This window comes from Macrotis lagotis, chromosome 3 (genome assembly GCF_037893015.1).
Source record: "Macrotis lagotis isolate mMagLag1 chromosome 3, bilby.v1.9.chrom.fasta, whole genome shotgun sequence".
Classification (NCBI taxonomy): domain Eukaryota; kingdom Metazoa; phylum Chordata; class Mammalia; order Peramelemorphia; family Peramelidae; genus Macrotis; species Macrotis lagotis.
Window position 1 is genome coordinate 12,390,663 of NC_133660.1, and position 17,489 is coordinate 12,408,151.

At 36.2% G+C, this 17,489-nt stretch overlaps 1 protein-coding gene across 1 annotated transcript in view; it reads right to left on the reverse strand.

Moving 5' to 3' along the window:
* Window positions 1–17,090, reverse strand: part of SLC10A6 (solute carrier family 10 member 6) — a 35,162-nt gene extending 18,072 nt beyond the window's left edge. The window contains exons 1-3 of the mRNA XM_074228108.1: window positions 16,417–17,090; window positions 8,025–8,143; window positions 6,476–6,564 (exon numbers count right to left, since the gene is read on the reverse strand). Of these exons, the coding sequence (XP_074084209.1) occupies window positions 6,476–6,564; window positions 8,025–8,143; window positions 16,417–16,796 (588 nt within the window). The 5' untranslated portion in view covers window positions 16,797–17,090. The remainder of the gene's footprint in view (window positions 1–6,475; window positions 6,565–8,024; window positions 8,144–16,416) is intronic.
* Between the last annotated feature and the right edge of the window lie 399 nt (window positions 17,091–17,489).

The following is a 17,489-nucleotide window of genomic DNA, read 5'->3' on the forward strand; positions in this document are numbered from 1 at the left end:
AACATAGACCCCTACACCCCTAAAATCTCAAGAAAAATAAAGGTTTTGCAAGTATGCTTCAATTTATATTCAGACAACTCCTTCAGAATTGTCTTGGGTCATTGTATTGTGGAGAACAGCTAAGTCATTAACAGCCAACCGCCTTACAATATTCCTGTTACTTTGTGTACAATCCAAAGTACTTTGCTCATGGAACTTACAGTCCTTAGAGGATAAGATGTAAACATAGATACAAAATGATACATGATATTGTGCTGTATATGAAAAAATACAAAATAATATCTGATAAAAAGTATGATGTTGGAGGTGGCTAGGTGGCACAGTGGATAGAGCACCGGCCCTGGAGTCAGGAGTACCTGGGTTCAAATCCGGTCTCAGACACTTAATAATTACCTACCTGTGTGGCCTTGGACAAGTCACTTAACCCCATTTGCCTTTCAAAAAAAAAACCCTAAAAAAAGAAGTATGATGTTCATTCTTCCATGAGGAAGAGTGTCAAAATCATCAAAACTGACCAACAGTTCATTGGGAAATCAGTAAGTGAAGAGAAGGAAGGAATGTTTCAGGAACATTTCAAGCTCCCCAGTTTGGATTACATGGAGGGGAGGAGTAATGATGTATAAGGGGGATTTGACCACCCCTAACATGATAAAAATGGAAAAAAGATAGAGTGATGCCGGCTTACAAAATGCCTTTAATGTTGAGACCTTATTTCAGAACAAGGATTTTTGGAAAAATAAAGTGATGTGATCAGTTCTATGCATAAGAGAGATTAGTTTGGCCAGGTCTGTATGAAGGATGGACTGTATGTGAACACTGCTAATCACTAGTCACATCACTTAACCTCTGGGTGACTCAGTTTTCTCATGTGTAAAATGAGGGAAATGAGAATGCCTCCTACCAAAAGGTCCTGTTGGAACGCTAGATAAAGAGAGAAGATTTGACGTAGCAGGCAAATGTTCCTGATATGAGATTTTTCAGTTTCAAATTCTCTCTCCCTTCATTTACCAGAAAACAAGAACTATGATATCCATTTTACATATGAAGTCATGCAACGCATATTTCCACATTAGCTGTGGGGCAGAAAGAAAAAAGAAAAGGAAAACTAGAAGAAAATGAATAAAGGAAAAAAAGTGCTTTAATTTGCACTGAGTTCATCAGTTCTCTCTTGAGATGGATAGGATTGTTTACCATGAATCTTCTGAAATTGTCATGGATCATTTTGTCGATCACAATAATTGTCTTTCATAGTTGATTATTGTTATAATAATAACAATAATTATAATATTACAACTTACTGAGTACAATTGTTCTCCTGAACAGACAGTTTTCAAAGGAAGAAATACAAGCCATCAACAATCAAACATTTTTAAATGCTTTAAATACCTCATAATTGGAGAAATGCAAATTCAAGAAACTTTGAAGTTCTATTTCACACATATCAGACTGGCAAAGAAGACAAAAGAAGAGTAAAATGGTCAATGGTTTAAGAACTTTGAGAAAGCAGGCATAATGGTATAGTGTTAACAAAGCTTAGAACTTGTCCAACCATTGTGGAAAACAATTTAGAAGCATACTTTGAAAATTATCAAATTATGCTTATGGATACCTTTATAAATATATAAAAGCAAATAAAAAGCAAAAGGAACTAAATTACCAAAATATTTACGCCACTCTGGTAGCCAAAATTTGGAAATTATAAAAAGTGTTCTCTTACTGGGGAATAGCTAAATAAATTTCAGTACATAAATGGAAATGTTATTTTTGCCATAAGAAATGATAAAATGGATAATTTCAGTAGAAAATGAAAAGAGCTTAATAACCTGATGCAGAACAGTGTGAACAGAACTGGGAAAGGAATCTACAAAATTTTAGAGGAAAAATAACTTAAAAAACTTTTAGAACTGATAAAGGCAATGATAATTCAAGAGTACAAAAGCATGAAGATGAAACATATCACTCACTTTCTGAGAGGGAAGTGATGAACTTACAATGCAGATGAAGATGTATTTTTTTTTAGTTAATGGCTAATAAGATTTGCAAAGTGTTTTAAATTATCTCACTCCTCACAATAACCCTGAGTTCAAAGTCAACTTCAGACACTAACTACAAAATCAGAATAATTAGCAGCTTGAAAATTGACTATTTTCAGTTTGGAATTGGAGGAAATCCCCCAACAATTGGGGAATGACTTTTAAGTTGTGACATATACAACATGACAATATGGAAATATGGAAATAAGTTAAACATGATTATACATGTAAAATCTATATCAGATTACTAAAGGGGGGAGGAAGAGATGGAGGGAGAAATGTGGAACTCAAAAGCTTATAAAGAGATGAATGTTGAAAATTCTCGTGTGTAACTGAAAAATAAAATAATACTATAATATTATTAATATTATCAAAAATACTTTGAAGTATTTCATTCATATGAATGAAATGGAATATTATTGTGCTATAAGAAATGATGATCAGGAAAAGCTGGAAAGAATTATATGAACTGATGGTGAGTGAAGTGGGCAGAACCAACATTGTGTGATAATCAACCATTGATAAGCATTAGCTCTTCTCAGTAATACAATGATTCAAGACTTTTATCCAGAAAAAGAACTATGGAAGCTGAATGCAGATCAAAATATACTGTTTTTCATTTTTTTCTTTTTCTTTTTCTCATGGTTTTTCCTTTTGTCCTGTTCCACATGTTTTGTGGAAGTATGTTTAACATGACTGCATGGATAACCTATATCATATTACTTGCTGTCTTGGGAAGGGAGAATGGAAGGAGGGAAGGAGAAAAATTTGGAACTCAAAATTTTACAAAAATGGTTGTTTAAAACTAGCTTTACTTGTAATTGGAAAAAACAAAATACAAAAAGAGAATTAATAACTATTAGGAAAAACGTATGGGAGGGCAGCTAAGTGGCACAATGGATAGAGCAGCGGCCCTAGAGTCAGGAGGACCTGAGTTCAAATCCAGCTTCAGATGCTTCATAATGACATAGCTGTGTGACCTTGGCAAGCCACTTAACCCCATTGCCTTGCAAAAATCTAAAAAAGAAAAAAAGAACTCTGTATATGAAAACTAGCTAGGGTTGTGATAGGAGTCCTGCTAACTTTCTTACAACCTACTTGTTAAACTTGTTAAAATGTTCAGTTTGAGCATTTATACTTTGGAAGTTGCAACTAATTAGGGATTAGTTTGTTGTTTTGTTAATTATCTAGATTTAAGAGAGTTATATAATCCAGATTAAATTTAAAAGGTGTGTTTGAATGCATTCTTCTCCATTATACCTACACTCCTGAGCCTAGAAGGCTCTCATTTGAATAGAAGTGAGTAAAATGAAAGCAAAGAGGATCAGTCTCAACAAATTCAGAATACTAACATGGTCCCTGTGATAGTCTTCAAAATCTGGCACTTGAACCAACTGATTTGGTTGGGCTTAGTTTGGAGACCATTTTGATAGTTCCATAATGGATTCTTGAAGAACCAAGAATCCCCAAAGTTTCTACAGAACTGGAGACAAAGTACCAGAAATGAGACTGCTCCATCTTGCCTAGGGAAAAAAAGAGAATAACAGCTATAAGAAAAAGAATTCCTTCCTCTCTTCTTTCTTCTATCCTTAGATTTTTGACTTGCATGTAGCCAACAAAAGTGGCCAATAGATAGGGAAATTGCCAAGAGTGCCTCCCTAAAGCTGAGATGATACAGAGAAAACTGGGCATGGGAGTGATGACTCCAGCGGGACACCATCTTTGTAAATCTTTTGTTTGCTGTTGTAAAGAGAATCTTCCTTCCTTTATCATCTAGTTTAGGCCACACCTGAGGGCCTGACCTTCAACTTGATTTGGGTTGCATAGTTTTTTAGTGAGGCAGCCAGGGAGCACTGGCCCTGGAAGACCACCCAAAAGAGATCCCTCCCCAAGAGGCAAAATCTCCAATGAGGGACTTGGGTCACTCCCAGGTTATCACCCCCTCCCATGGACTCTGGGAGAGAATTTTTTTTTTTATATCTGACCACTCTCCCCACATGGTCCATCCTCTCCTCCTTTATTCACATCCCCACCCCTTCCCCCTGCTCTCCCCTCCTTCTTACTCCAAATGCCTATACCCCATTGAGTACATATGCTATTTCCTCTCCTAGCCACCTCTGATGAGAGCACAGGTTCCCTCATTCCCCCTTGCCTCCCCCCTTCCATATCATTGCAATAGCTCATTGTAATAAAAAAAAATCTTACTATATGAAATATCTTGGCCTATTCCCCTCCCCTTTTTCTTTCTCCCATTACATTTCCTTTTTTTTCTATTGACTCCATTTTTACACCATATTTTATCTTCAAATTCAGCTTTCTCCTGTGCTTCAACTATAAAAGCTCCCTCTACCTGCTCTATTAACTGAGAAGGTTCATATGAGTATTATCAGTGTCATTTTTCTATACAGGAATACATGCATTTCATCCTCATTAAGTCCCTCACATTTTCCCCTTTTCCTCCAATCTCTATGCTTCACCTGAGTCCTGTATCTGAAGATCAAACCTTCTGTTCAGCTCTGGCCATTCCAAAAGGAACCTTTGAAATTCCCCTGGTTCATTGAAAGTCCATCTTTTTTCCCTGGAAGAGGACATTCAGCCTTGCTGGGTAGTTCAGTCTTAGCTGCATTCTAAGCTCTTTTGCCTTCCGGTATATTATATTCCAAGCCCTACAAGCTTTTAATGTAGTTGCTGCTAAGTTCCTGTGTGATCCATGATATTTGAACTGTGTCCTTCTGGCTGCTTGTAATATTTTCTCTTTGACTTGGGAGTTAGAGTCCTTAGTTTCAAAGTTTTATCAGAGTGCACCTAAGACTCGATCCTTTCTTGTAGCCATCTTGGCTCCGCCCTCTCTGGGAGAGAATTTAAGGAGATCCCAGGAAGGGGCTAGTCCCTTTTACTTTCCAGTCTCCTATTGAACCCTGGCCAGCTGGCCTGGCCAATTCAGTCAACAATCCATGTGGTCTTCTCTTTAAACTCTTTTTAGCTTTCCTATTACTTTCTTAATATGTTGTAACTTCATTTAATAAATCTCTGTTTTCAGGGGCAGCTAGGTGGCACAATGGATAGAGCACTGGTCCTAGAGTCAGGAGTACCTGAGTTCAAATCCAGCCTCAGACACTTAATAATGACCTAGCTGTGTGGCCTTGGACAAGCCACTTAACCCAGTTTGCCTTGCAAAAAAACCTAAAAAAAAAGAATTGGAATGTGAAGAAAGATCTTGACTTGCAAAACTGACGACTGTTGTAAATCTTACTGGGCTGGTGAGCTGATAGAAAAGAACATTTTCTAAACATTTTCATCTGCTTCTAGTCTCCTTTGATTGTGAGCTTGTGGGGAAATAACTTGTTCCAGTATTCTTTTCCATGAACTGTGAGTACATGTAGCCAGTGTTCTCCTCTGGTCATAACTAGACAGGGACAAACAGGAAGAGGCTTCAAAGATGGTTGCAGGCAGGTATCTCCAATGGAAATGTTTTGACCTTTTTGCTTTTCACTTTACACTCTGTAAAAAGCAATTTGTTGTTTCTGAATTTGTAAATGCAGGCAGTCAGAACTTGGAGAATGTGGTTAAATGCAGTGGAGGTACATTTGCTGTGTCCAGAATTTAAGTATTACATTCAATATTCTGCATAATTTTCCATTTCCTTTCTCAGATTACATTGTCATCTGGCAAGAGTTACTCCAAATGATCTAGCATCACTGTTGAAATCTCAGGCATGGAGATGAGAGGAGCAGTCCAGGTGTCTATGGACTCTAGGAGTAGTATAAAGTACTAGCAATATTAACTATAATAGCAATAAATAATAATAAAATAATAAATAATAATATAAAATACTAAATAAAATAGTAAAATAATAAATAAAATAGTAAATAAAGTTGATAGACTGCATTCTGCCCTGGCCAAGAAGGACCTCTTAGTTGTTTTCTTTCGAGTAATTAGTATTTTACTGATCTTGCTACAACTCCAACCATATAATATTCTCATAAAGAGATGAGTTTCTAATATCAACAAGGATCTTCTAAGGAAGTTACCTCACCCTTAAACCAGAGAGAAATTGAAAAGCTCCTGACTGCCTTAAGAGTTCACCACCTGGTGGCAAGTTTAAGTATTACATACCCTCACCTTCTCTGTAGGCTTAACCAAGACTTGCCTAAATGAGCTGATTTGGGTTGTTCGCACTTCACCAAGTTCCAAGTGTCCCTCAGTTTTCTAGTTCAACCTTGATATATTTCTTTAAGTATTAAACCAAAGAAGAGTGCTCCATTTGGGGGAGAAGAAAGTCTTTGGTCAAGTTTGTAGTTCCAATAAAAATTTCTGTTTTGGAAATGTAAAAGATTGGGGGCTTTTATTCATAAGGTCTATCTATACCATAATTTTTCCTTTGTCTCTGTCATGTGTCATTCACTGAGGACTTCCAAGTCTCAAAAAATGGGGTGACTTACTTTTAGGATGATTTTAGATTGTTTTGGCCACTTGAAATTCACAAAGATGCCAAAAGCCACAGGTACAATCAAGCATAAAAGAGTAATTCCTGCAGAAATAGAAAACATATCAGACCAAACAATTTCTGAAAACTTGACTTCTCTTTGATTTCTATTTAACTAGTTTTTTAAAAAATTCTTTAAAAAGGCATTTTTCTGGGGAAGCTGGGTGGCACGGTGAATAGAGCACCCGCCCTGGAGTCAGGAGGACCTGAGTTCAAATTCGACCTCAGACACTTAATGATTACCTAGCTGTGAGACCATGGGCAAGTCATTTAACTCCATTGCCTTGCAAAAACATAAAAAAAAAATAATTTTTAAAAGGCATTTTCTTTCAGCATAACCAAGGAAATAAACATTATTTAATATGTAGTTTTAAGGAATTGAAGAATTCATTAGAATCTACTATGCTGGGGTGGCTAGGTGGCACAGTGGATAGAGCACCGGCCCTGGAGTCAGGAGTACCTGGGTTCAAATCCGGCGTCAGACACTTAATAATTACCTAGCTGTGTGGCCTTGGGCAGGCCACTTAACCCCATTTGCCTTGCAAAAGAAAAAAAAAACCTAAAAAAAAAAGGAATCTACTATGCTTTCTGCAGAGCTGATATTGGAAATCCAGTTCTGTATCATATTTAGTTCTTTAGATCACTAGTAGGACAGCAATGTAACTGGTAAGAATTTTTTCCTTTTAAAGTCATATTTTTAAAACTAACTTTTAAGTTCTCAAAATCCAAAACTTGATCAACCACAAGCACCCACATCATTAAACATTTATGGAGTGACTCAGATAGATAGCATTGGAAGCTTATCAGATATGGATCAAACCAGTCCCAGACATTAATATACGGTTTAATGTAACTCCTAAGGATAGGAGCTTCAATAGGCCCAGAGGTCAAGGTTTCTATGACTACATCTCTTGCTTCCCCAGAAAGGTCAGCAGGGAGAAAAGAAGCATAAGTGAATAATCAGAGAGCAAGATAAAGAGCATCTGTGGCAAGGGTGGGAATTGGGGGTGGGGAATGGATGATATTTGCAGAATATAGCTAAACTTTGAAGAAAATGAAAAGAGTTATTCACCCCCACAGACATTTATTTAACAACTTCTGTGGAATTGTTCCTTAGGTATAATTTCTTTTTTTTTTTTTTTTTGCAAGGCAATGGGGTTAAGTGGCTTGCCCAAGGCCATACAGCTAGATAATTTTAAGTGTCTGAGGCCGGATTTGAACTCAGGTATTCTTGACTCCAGGGCAGGTGCTCTATCCACTGTGCCACCTAGCCACCCCTGAGATTACTTTTTAACCCAAATAATAAATGATCAGCAAATCACATATTGATCCTCTAATAAACTTTTCAATCCAGTGATTTAAAATTTAAAATAGGCAAAATTACCACTAGTCCTTTACTTTTACTAGTCCTTTGACTTTTTCTATTCTCCAAAAAAATGAATATAAAATTTATTACCAAGCATCTAAGGCTGATATTTACTGCTTAAAGCTCAGTAGTACAGTACCTACGGTCTGATATGGCACGATGAGATTCTGTTCAAGATCCCAGTGTCGAGTGTAGAGATAGAGGCAGAGTGGCATCATTCCAATGGCAATTACTGAGGAACAAGTTGTCATACTAATGCTGCAAGCAAAATAAAAATGATGCACAGGAAGGCAAGTTAGTAAAATTCTGTCTTTAATTAACTTATTAACTACTCTCTTGTTGGCTACATGGGATAAATTACCTGAGAGTCTTCTAAATGTTACAAATTGTGGATAAAAGGCTATATCTGTGGTGCAGAAAAGGTTTATAGAAGTTGAATTCTGTCATTAAGCAATTGATTATTTATGGATGACCCATGTCTATACAAAAGTATAGGACATGGTCTCTGGCCTCTAAGAGCTAATAATTTAATTAGAGAGGGTACAACTATGTACAACTATGAAATAAACACCAAGCTTCATGATCCTGATGAGATTAGCACTGGTTGGAAGAGTCAGGTGAGGCTTCATAGGAAGAGATGGGCCCTGAGCTGGACCTTGAGTTTGTGGATAAACAGAAGCAAGAAGAAAAGAAGTATTCTATGCAGGAGAAATACCACCAGTAAAGGGAGGGGGTAAGAGAAATCATCAGGTATTCAGGGGATAGTGATAAAAATCAACTTGACTGAAGAAGAAGGTATGATTTGGAGAGTAAAAGGGAAAAAAAGTGGTAGATATTTTGCAGGGCATCAGACTATGGAAGAGAACTGAAAATGAAGTAGTAATATATTACCTATTCTTAAGCATTCTCACACATCACACACAGATACACACCCTATGTGAGGTCTTCACAGGTCCTACCCTACCATGCTGCCTCCTCAGAAGCAGCCTTAGGCCCAAAGGGACACGGGCCAGTATCCCAAGGCTTTATCTCCTTACCCGTCAAATAATGATGGCCCACAGGTACCAAAATGGCTAGTTATGACTCCGGAAATAAGTCAGAGTGAACTAAGCTCATTTCCTTTTTTTGATTAAAGACTAGAAACCAATCAGATCTATAATCAAACCAGGAAAATTCAATAAACATGATTATTCTGCATTCCAGTAAACCACTTAAGAAATGTTTTCACTTTTTACAAAATAGATGGAGATATGGGGAGGATGATGGTACATCTTAAGTGAATCTGGAACTGACCACATGCTAAGTGCAAAATGTTTTAACCAAGAGAGAATGTCAATCTGGAGAGAGGTCCACAGCGGCATGATACCCAACTGCTTTTTGTATATTGTGGTTTTCTACACTGTTAACAGTGATTTGTATGCTGAAGGCATAGATCAGAATTGTTTATCAAATTTTCATGAGATTGCAAATTTGGCATGAAAGAAGGAAAACTAAGTATGTGATAGAATTGGGAACAACAAAGTTCTTGACAATCTAGGAAGGCAGATAGAATCTAAGAGGATAAAATTGTATGGGAATAAATTTAAAATCCTTTGTGTTTAAAAAAATCAAATGGACAAGTACAGAATGTAGGAGAAATTCAAGGCCAACTTAGTACAACATGCTGTCTTTTTATTTGTATTATTATTATTGTTGTTATTATTGTTATTATTCATCTCATTCTTATATTTTTCAAAGGATTTCAGATAGAAACAATCCAGTAACAAGTCACAATATCCTAATGTGGTAAGAACTCTCTCCCTTCTATGCCCAAAGGGCAACAAAAATATGCATACCCTTTGATCCAGCAATACCACTACTATACCCTGAAGAGATGATGAAAAAGGCTAAAAACATCACTTGTACACAAATATTCATAGCAGCCCTCTTTGTGGTGGCACAGAATTGGAAATCAAGTAAATGTCCTTCAATTGGGGAATGACTTAGCAAACTGTAGTATATGTATGTCCCCAGAACACTACTGTTCTATTAAAAACCAGGAGGGATGGGAATTCAGGGAAGCCTGGAGGGATTTGCATGAATTGATGCTGAGTGAGATGAGCAGAACCAGAAAAACATGGTACCCTCTAACAGCAACATGAGGGTGATGATCAAACCTTGATGGACTTGTTCATTCCTGCAGGGCAATAATCAGGGACAATTTGGGGCTGTCTGCAATGGAGAATACCATCTGTATCCAGATAAAGAACTGTGAAGTTTGAACAAAGTTCAAGGACTATTCCCTTTAATTTAGGGGAAAAAAACATGATATCTTATTGTCTGATCTTGCTATCTCTTATACTTTATGTTTCTTCCATAAGAATGTGATTTCTCTCTCATCACAGTCAATTTGGATCAATGTACAACATGGACACAATGTGGGGACTGGCAAATTGCCTTCTGTGGGGAGTGGGGAGAGGGAAGTAAGATTGGGGGAAACACCATAAAACTCAAAATAAATAAAATCTTTAATTAAAATTGGGGGAAAAAACCTCTCTCCTTACCCCTGCCCCATGCAAATGAGGCTAGTGGTTCCTTTGAATATATTAAGACCATCCCCAGGGGCAGCTAGGTGGCACAACGAATAAAGCACCAGCCCTGGAGTCAGAAGTACCTGAGTTCAAATCTGGTCTCAGACACTTAATAATTGCCTTGCTGTGTGACCTTGGGCAAGTCACTTAACCCCAATACCTTGAATTTAAAAAAATAAATGACCATCCCCAAGAAATAGAAAGCAGCCATGAGGAGTTACAGAATGTCTCTGATTCTTAGCTTGTGTATCCCAAAGAGCAACTCAGTAAGGGATTTCACTCAAATGAATCAACTTGAATTGTCCTCAGTGTCTAACCCTATTGAATGCCCTCCTCCTGTGATAGAGATTTATCCCATTAGTTGATTACTGAATGAGCAATGAAAATCTCATTTTGTTCCAGTGTTAAACCTAAACTTCTGGGGTATGACCTGAGCCTAGAACACTCACTTTTTTTTTTTAATATTTAGTCTTCTGTGGACTATTATCAACTGATTTTTTAATAATGGAATGAAAGTACTGGGGTTTACTGAGTCATCTTATGAGTTGAAAGCATCTTTGGAATAACTCTAGTGGCAAACAAGATAATGGATAATTTATTCTATTTTCACATAACTTTGATTTCAGCTAAACATCCATTTTAAAGAAGTTTTTCAGGGGCAGCTAGGTGGTGCAGTGAATAGAGCACTGACCCTGGAGCCAGGAGTACCTGAGTTCAAGTCTGACCTCAGGCACTTAATAATTACTTAGCTGTGTGGCCTTGGGCAAGCCACTTAACCATATTTGCCTTGCAAAAACCTAAAAAAAGTTTTTCATAGTAGTAATTATTGCTATTATGATCATTACTCTCCCTTAAGGAGTCAAGTCACCTAGAGAATCATAGTATAATAACCATAAAGGCCATATGACTAGGTAGAGGGAAAGAATATAGAAGAAGGGATTCAGGGAAGCTCACTTTCCCATATAACCAAGGGTTCTGCATATGTATTTTTGAACCTGAGATAAGAGTTTGTTTACCTCTTCTAACAACCTCCATTTAATGCTTTTTAAATTTCTAACCAGGGGGCAGCTACGTGGCACAGTGGCACCAGCTCTGGAGTCAGGAGTACCTGAGTTCAAATCCGGCCTCAGATACTTAATAATTACCTAGCTGTGTGGCCTTGGGCAAGCACCTTAACCCAATTTGCCTTGCAAAAAACTAAAATAAATTAAAAATTTTTAACTGCCAGTTGGTCAAGGGACCTACTTTAGCATAGCCCTCCAAAAGTTCCCATCCTTTTCTGGTTCAAAGATCAAAATAAACATACTGAATAGAAAAAAATCATGATTTGAGAGATCCATTATGTAGGCTTTAAATTAGACCAATTGCACAAAGCTAACTACATGAGCATAATCTAAAATTTTTATGAAATCAATCATTCAAGATTCAAATTCATTTTAAATCATTAGATAAAATGGGATAACCCTGTGTAGTAGCTGCTGTTGTAAACGTTAATATAGAAAGAAAATGAACTTCTATGAAGAGTGTGAGAAGTAAGAGATTACTTAATATCTCTGACAAGAAATTCCAGTATTGCATAAACATAAGAGAATGTAGCCAACCAAGTAGCTTACATTGTTTAATCACAGTGGAATTTGTGTTCAAAGCGACTCCAACTTAACAAGACTCCACTTGTCCCTAGTAAAAGGGTCATGATTGTCCCAAACTAAAAGTGGAAAATAATAGTTCAGGGAGATTCAGCAACATTATGCTAAAATAGGGATATGAACTAAGATGAAAAGTCATGGATATCTTGGTCCCAAAAGACAAATGATAAATAATACACTTTCCCACAGAAACTTTAAAGTTCCAGGATCTATAGTATAATATAAGTACATGGAGCAAGTTTAATAATATTTATCTTAGCTTCAATGATATACTAAAGAACAACCACACTGAAGTAAAATGAGTAAAACATAATATTAGATAACAACTAGTTAACATAGATATGAATAGTTCTCACACTGATAACCTGTGGTCATTGTCACCTGACCAAATAAAACCATTAGTTTGACATGACAAAAATCCATTCACAATCTATCATTAGTAACTGATCAATACTTGCTACATTTACACATTTGGCTAAATGGTACTATCTCTGGCTCATATATGTTGGCCCCTAAAAACAAGTTCCATTGTATCAATGTGTGCAAACATCCTGGAGAAGGAATGAAAGGTTCATTGGATTTGCCCACATTCTGGAGGAGGAAAATTTATATTGCTTCCTTGAAGGTCTTTAGCATTATGCTAAGACACTTATTTTATTGGTGTATCTGATATCCAACTTTTCGGCCCCCATCCTAAATTGTGGCCCAATTCCTTCTTTGATCGGACAAGCCAGAGGTGGCTTTTCAGATCTTGCTTTCTGAGAGTCTAACCCAGTTCAGGACTCTATTTTTTGGGGGTGGGGTTCTTTAACTAGACCCTCCCACATGCCATTGTATAATTGGTGAACTTAGAGAAATATTAATAAATGTGTATGTTTACCCAATTCTGTTTTGTTCTTTCTTAAGCCAAACCCTGGAAGTTAACATTTCTCCCTTATTAAGTCTAACTCTGAAGATTAACATACATTTAATGATTTTTATGGCCAAATTCACAGAGGTCATCATCTAAGGTTCATCAGTGCAATCAGGACCTTGCTTTATTAATTTTATAAGGAGAACAAGCATTAGATAAATCTTTTAGTACCCATTTGGTTCTTTTTTTTTCTTACAAGAAGTAAGGTTTGTTTGTTTCTGTTTTGTATATATAACTAATCAAAGAATTCTCAATATCCTGAGCTCCCCTTTTGATTCTCTCTTTGCTCATCTTTCCTTCACACTCCCTCAGAGAGAAGGCTCTTTTTCTCTTTCGATCTCTCCCACCTCAGTATCAAGTTCTCTACATTCTATCTATCTAATCTAACTTGTTATCCAAAAGAGAAGGAAGAAGCTCATGAAAATGATAATTAAAATACTTAGGATTATATTGTACATCTAGTAACTATATCAGATCGATTGGGCTCAAAGAGAAAGGGAGGAAGAAAAATTTAGAACCCAAAATCTTACAAAAAAATGTATGTTGAAATCTTTACATGTAATGGGGGACAGGGAGGAAGATCTTAGGAGCATAGATTTAGAGTTGATGGGAACCTGATCATTTCACAGATGCGGAGTCTCAGTTGCTCAAAGCTATCTTTGTTTAATAGAAAGGAAAACTGGAAGAAGGTTCAAGGTTTTGTTTAACTACAAGAAACTAAAATTTCAGGGATCAGCAAGCCAACAAGAAAGGAATCTTGTATACAAAGAGACCTTCCCTTTAGACCCATAACTGTCTAAAAGACATTCTTAAAATCCTTAAATGAGCATTTTATGTTAGGTTGTCATTTCAAAGGAAATAGGTGCATATATATTAACAAAAGTATAGACCCTCCCAAAATGCTCAGTGATTAACAATATTCAGCTATCATTTTATAGACAAACTGATTTTTTTATCACATCATTTTGAAAAAAAAAGAATGAATTTAGCAGTGACTGACTTACCGCAATAAAAGTCCAAATGGACAGAAAGCATACAAGTGTACAGCTTGATAGTTGTAGAACAAAACATTTTTGAAAAAAACTTTTTGATGTAAATTTGAAAACAGATTTCAGAAGTCCAAGGTATTTTTTCCCAATTTTTTTTAACATTTTTGTTTAATTCTGTCTTTCCCTTTTCCCCTTCTTACTCCCTGAGAAATCAGATATAGGTTACACATGTTCAATTATGCAAAACATTTCCTTTTAGTCATTTTGTACAAGACTCAAAAAAAAATGAAAAAGTGAAAATAGCTTGTTTCGGGAGCAGCTAGGTGGCACAGTGGATAGAAACCAGCCCTGGACTCAAGGAGGACCTGAGTTCAAATTTGACCTCAGACACTTAATAATTGCCTAGCTGTGTGATCTTGGGCAAATAACATAACTCCACTGCCTTGCACAAACTAAAAAAAAAAGCATGTTTCAGTCTGAATCCAATCAATATCAGTTCTTTCTCTGGAGTTGGATAATTCTTCAACATTAGCCCTTTGGGAGCTAACAGTTTTTCATTGTACAATATTGCTGTTAGTGTATGCAATGTTTTCCTGGTTCTGTTCACTTCACTACACATCAGTTCACATCAATCTTTCCAGGTGTTTGTTCAAGATATTCTTAAATAAATGCTTGTATAACTCTTATCATGAAAACAGTTACTTACAATCAATATTTAAAGAACAAACAAAGTAAAAAAAAAAAAGAATGTTTATCTTCATTTCATGGCCTGCATCATTTTACCTTCCATTTTGGCGTTGGATTAACAAAGTTCCTTAACGTGAAATAATAATTACTCAAACAGCATAAGAAATATGACTCAAGAACCATCATTTAGAGTATGTAACTGAAATTCACAGAGCATTTAACTCACCTGAAAATGTATAAATGTGAAGTGGAGGGAAAAGAAAATTATTTTTCAATAATAACAACATTGTAAAGACAACTTTCATAGACTTAATAACGCCAATCAGTGAATTAGTCAACCATGACTCCAGAGGGCCAATAATGAAGCATTGTCATCCATCTCCTGACAGAGGCAATGAATTTAAGATGCAGAAAGAGAAATATTTGACCAATGTGGAAATTTGTTTTCCTTGGCTATATAATTGTTAGAAGGGTTTTGTTTTTACTTTAGAGTGGGGGAGAGATGAGAAAGAAAAAAAACAAACTTCAAAAAAAAGAAGAAAAATTAAAAAAAAGATGCAAGTGAACATTCCCTCTAAGATTTGCAGAGTTTGGGGGCTTAGGGGATGGCATAATGCATATTTTATAAGATTTAGTTACTGTAGCTTAGTTTTGCTGACCTGCTTTTTGTTTTCTTTATTACAAGGAATGCTCTCTAAGTAGAGGAGAGGGAAGGATATATTTAGAAATAAATATAATGTGAGAATAAAAGATATTAACTAAAAACTTAAATAATAATTTAAAACAGAAAGTCACTGGGAGGATACAAAGAATTTTTTTAGTTCCCCTAAATATAAACAGATATATTAGCTCAGACTAATTAAAAATGAAAAATGAAATTTCCATTCTCTGGTCCAACACTGGAAATCAGAAACTTATGTTTGTTTATCAAGAAAGCAAAGTCATTTTAATGAGGGCCTTCTGAAAGGCCAGTGCTCAAAACACTGGAATTCTCTGGTCATTGAAACTTGAATTGGACACTAAGGACCCAGAAAAAAAGTGAAATTTTACTTCCATTCTCATGTATACACAAATTTCAATTAATAACAGAAACCAATAAAATCTTCTAACAGAAGGCTATGCTAGGAAAGCATATTTTGAGCCTTAATTCAAGTTTATGGGCCTGATGTTATTATCTTCTTTCCTGAGATGAACAAATCTATGCAAAATTGTCACTGCACATGCTTTAATGGAGAACTTAATAGTCTAGTACATTTACATATTTCTGAAAGGTATCCAAAGTGTTTTTTTCCATAATACAGTTCTATTGAAGACAAAGGGCAAGAAAGATTATTCTATCTCAGAGATGTTAGGATACTTGCCTTACAGTCACATAGTTGATAAGTATCTACAACCAGTGATGTCAAATGCAAGTAGAAATGGGGCCACTATTCCATACATGAGGATCCCCACTGGCTATGTATTGACTTAGTTTCAAAATGTATATTTTTATTGTATTTTTATTTCTTTTGTTAAATATTTTCAATTGCATTTTAATCTGGTTCAGACCCAAACCTGGGAGTGTTGCTGACTATATAAGGGCCACTGATAATGTATCTGATCCCACTGGTCTAACCCATCCTAAAAAGAAGATTGATACTCATAGGTTGGCTGTGTTATCTTATATGTAGAAATTCCCAATTAAATAATTTATATCAAAATAACATTAAGATGTCTGTCACCTTACCTGAGGTCTATGTCTCCATCAGCCCAATAAGTCAAAAGATTAGAGATTGTTCTGCCAGGGCTGCAACCCATGATGAGAACTGCAATGGCTTGAATTGGTGGTAAAGAGAAGCTAATGGTCAAGAGATAGGCTATGAGAGGCATCAGCCCATACTGACATAGTAGACCCACAGCAATCCCCCAGGGTCTTCTGATATGGGACCATAACTTCTTGATGTCCACAGTGCAGCCCAGAGCAAACATCACCAATACCATCATTATAGACAAAACCACAGAGAAAACAAGCTTCAGATTGTCATAATTGTCCAAATCTCTTTTTAACTCCACCTCCGTCAAGTTGTAAGGGCATGCTAAGATGCTGGAACAGTTTACCATCCTCATCTTCTCCTGAGTCTTACTTCAAAGGCTTATGAAAAGTTTTGACTGATGGCACAGCAGATTCATCCTACTGCCTTTCAGATGGATGAATAACCCCATTCCAATCATGGAATGATATTTCTGTTAACTATTGGATAGAAATTTTAACACACAGAATATCATCTTGAGATGATCAATTTCTTCAAAAATAGCTTGATGAAAATAATCATAAACAGGTGGAAAAATAAAATGTAGGTCTGCACAGAGCTCTCCCTGACAAGAAGTGAAACAACACATAAGCAAGTGGTAAAAAGAATAATTGTGTCATGGAATGACTTAGTCATGCTGCTAGCATTGTACTGAGTTATGTTTCTGGAAAAGTAGGCCAGCCTCCTGTTCATGATTCCGCCCACTTATACAGCTCTTTCAGAGGGAACAGAGTGATTTTTTTTTTTTTGGTCTGAAAAACTCACTTTGGAAGTAGAGGAAAACTATGCCAAAACCACACCTAATAGCAACACTACCATTTGGAAGAATGAAGACTAGCAGATGTTAATATGTTGTCAAAAATTGTGCTGGCTGGTTTTTCTGAACTGCTTTCCCCCCCCCTTTCTTGTTAATCTTTGCTATGACCTCAAATAAAGGAGAGATAGATAGTAATGAAGAAAATGTAAAAGCAAGATCCCAATAAAAATAGGACTAAAATAATAGTAGAGA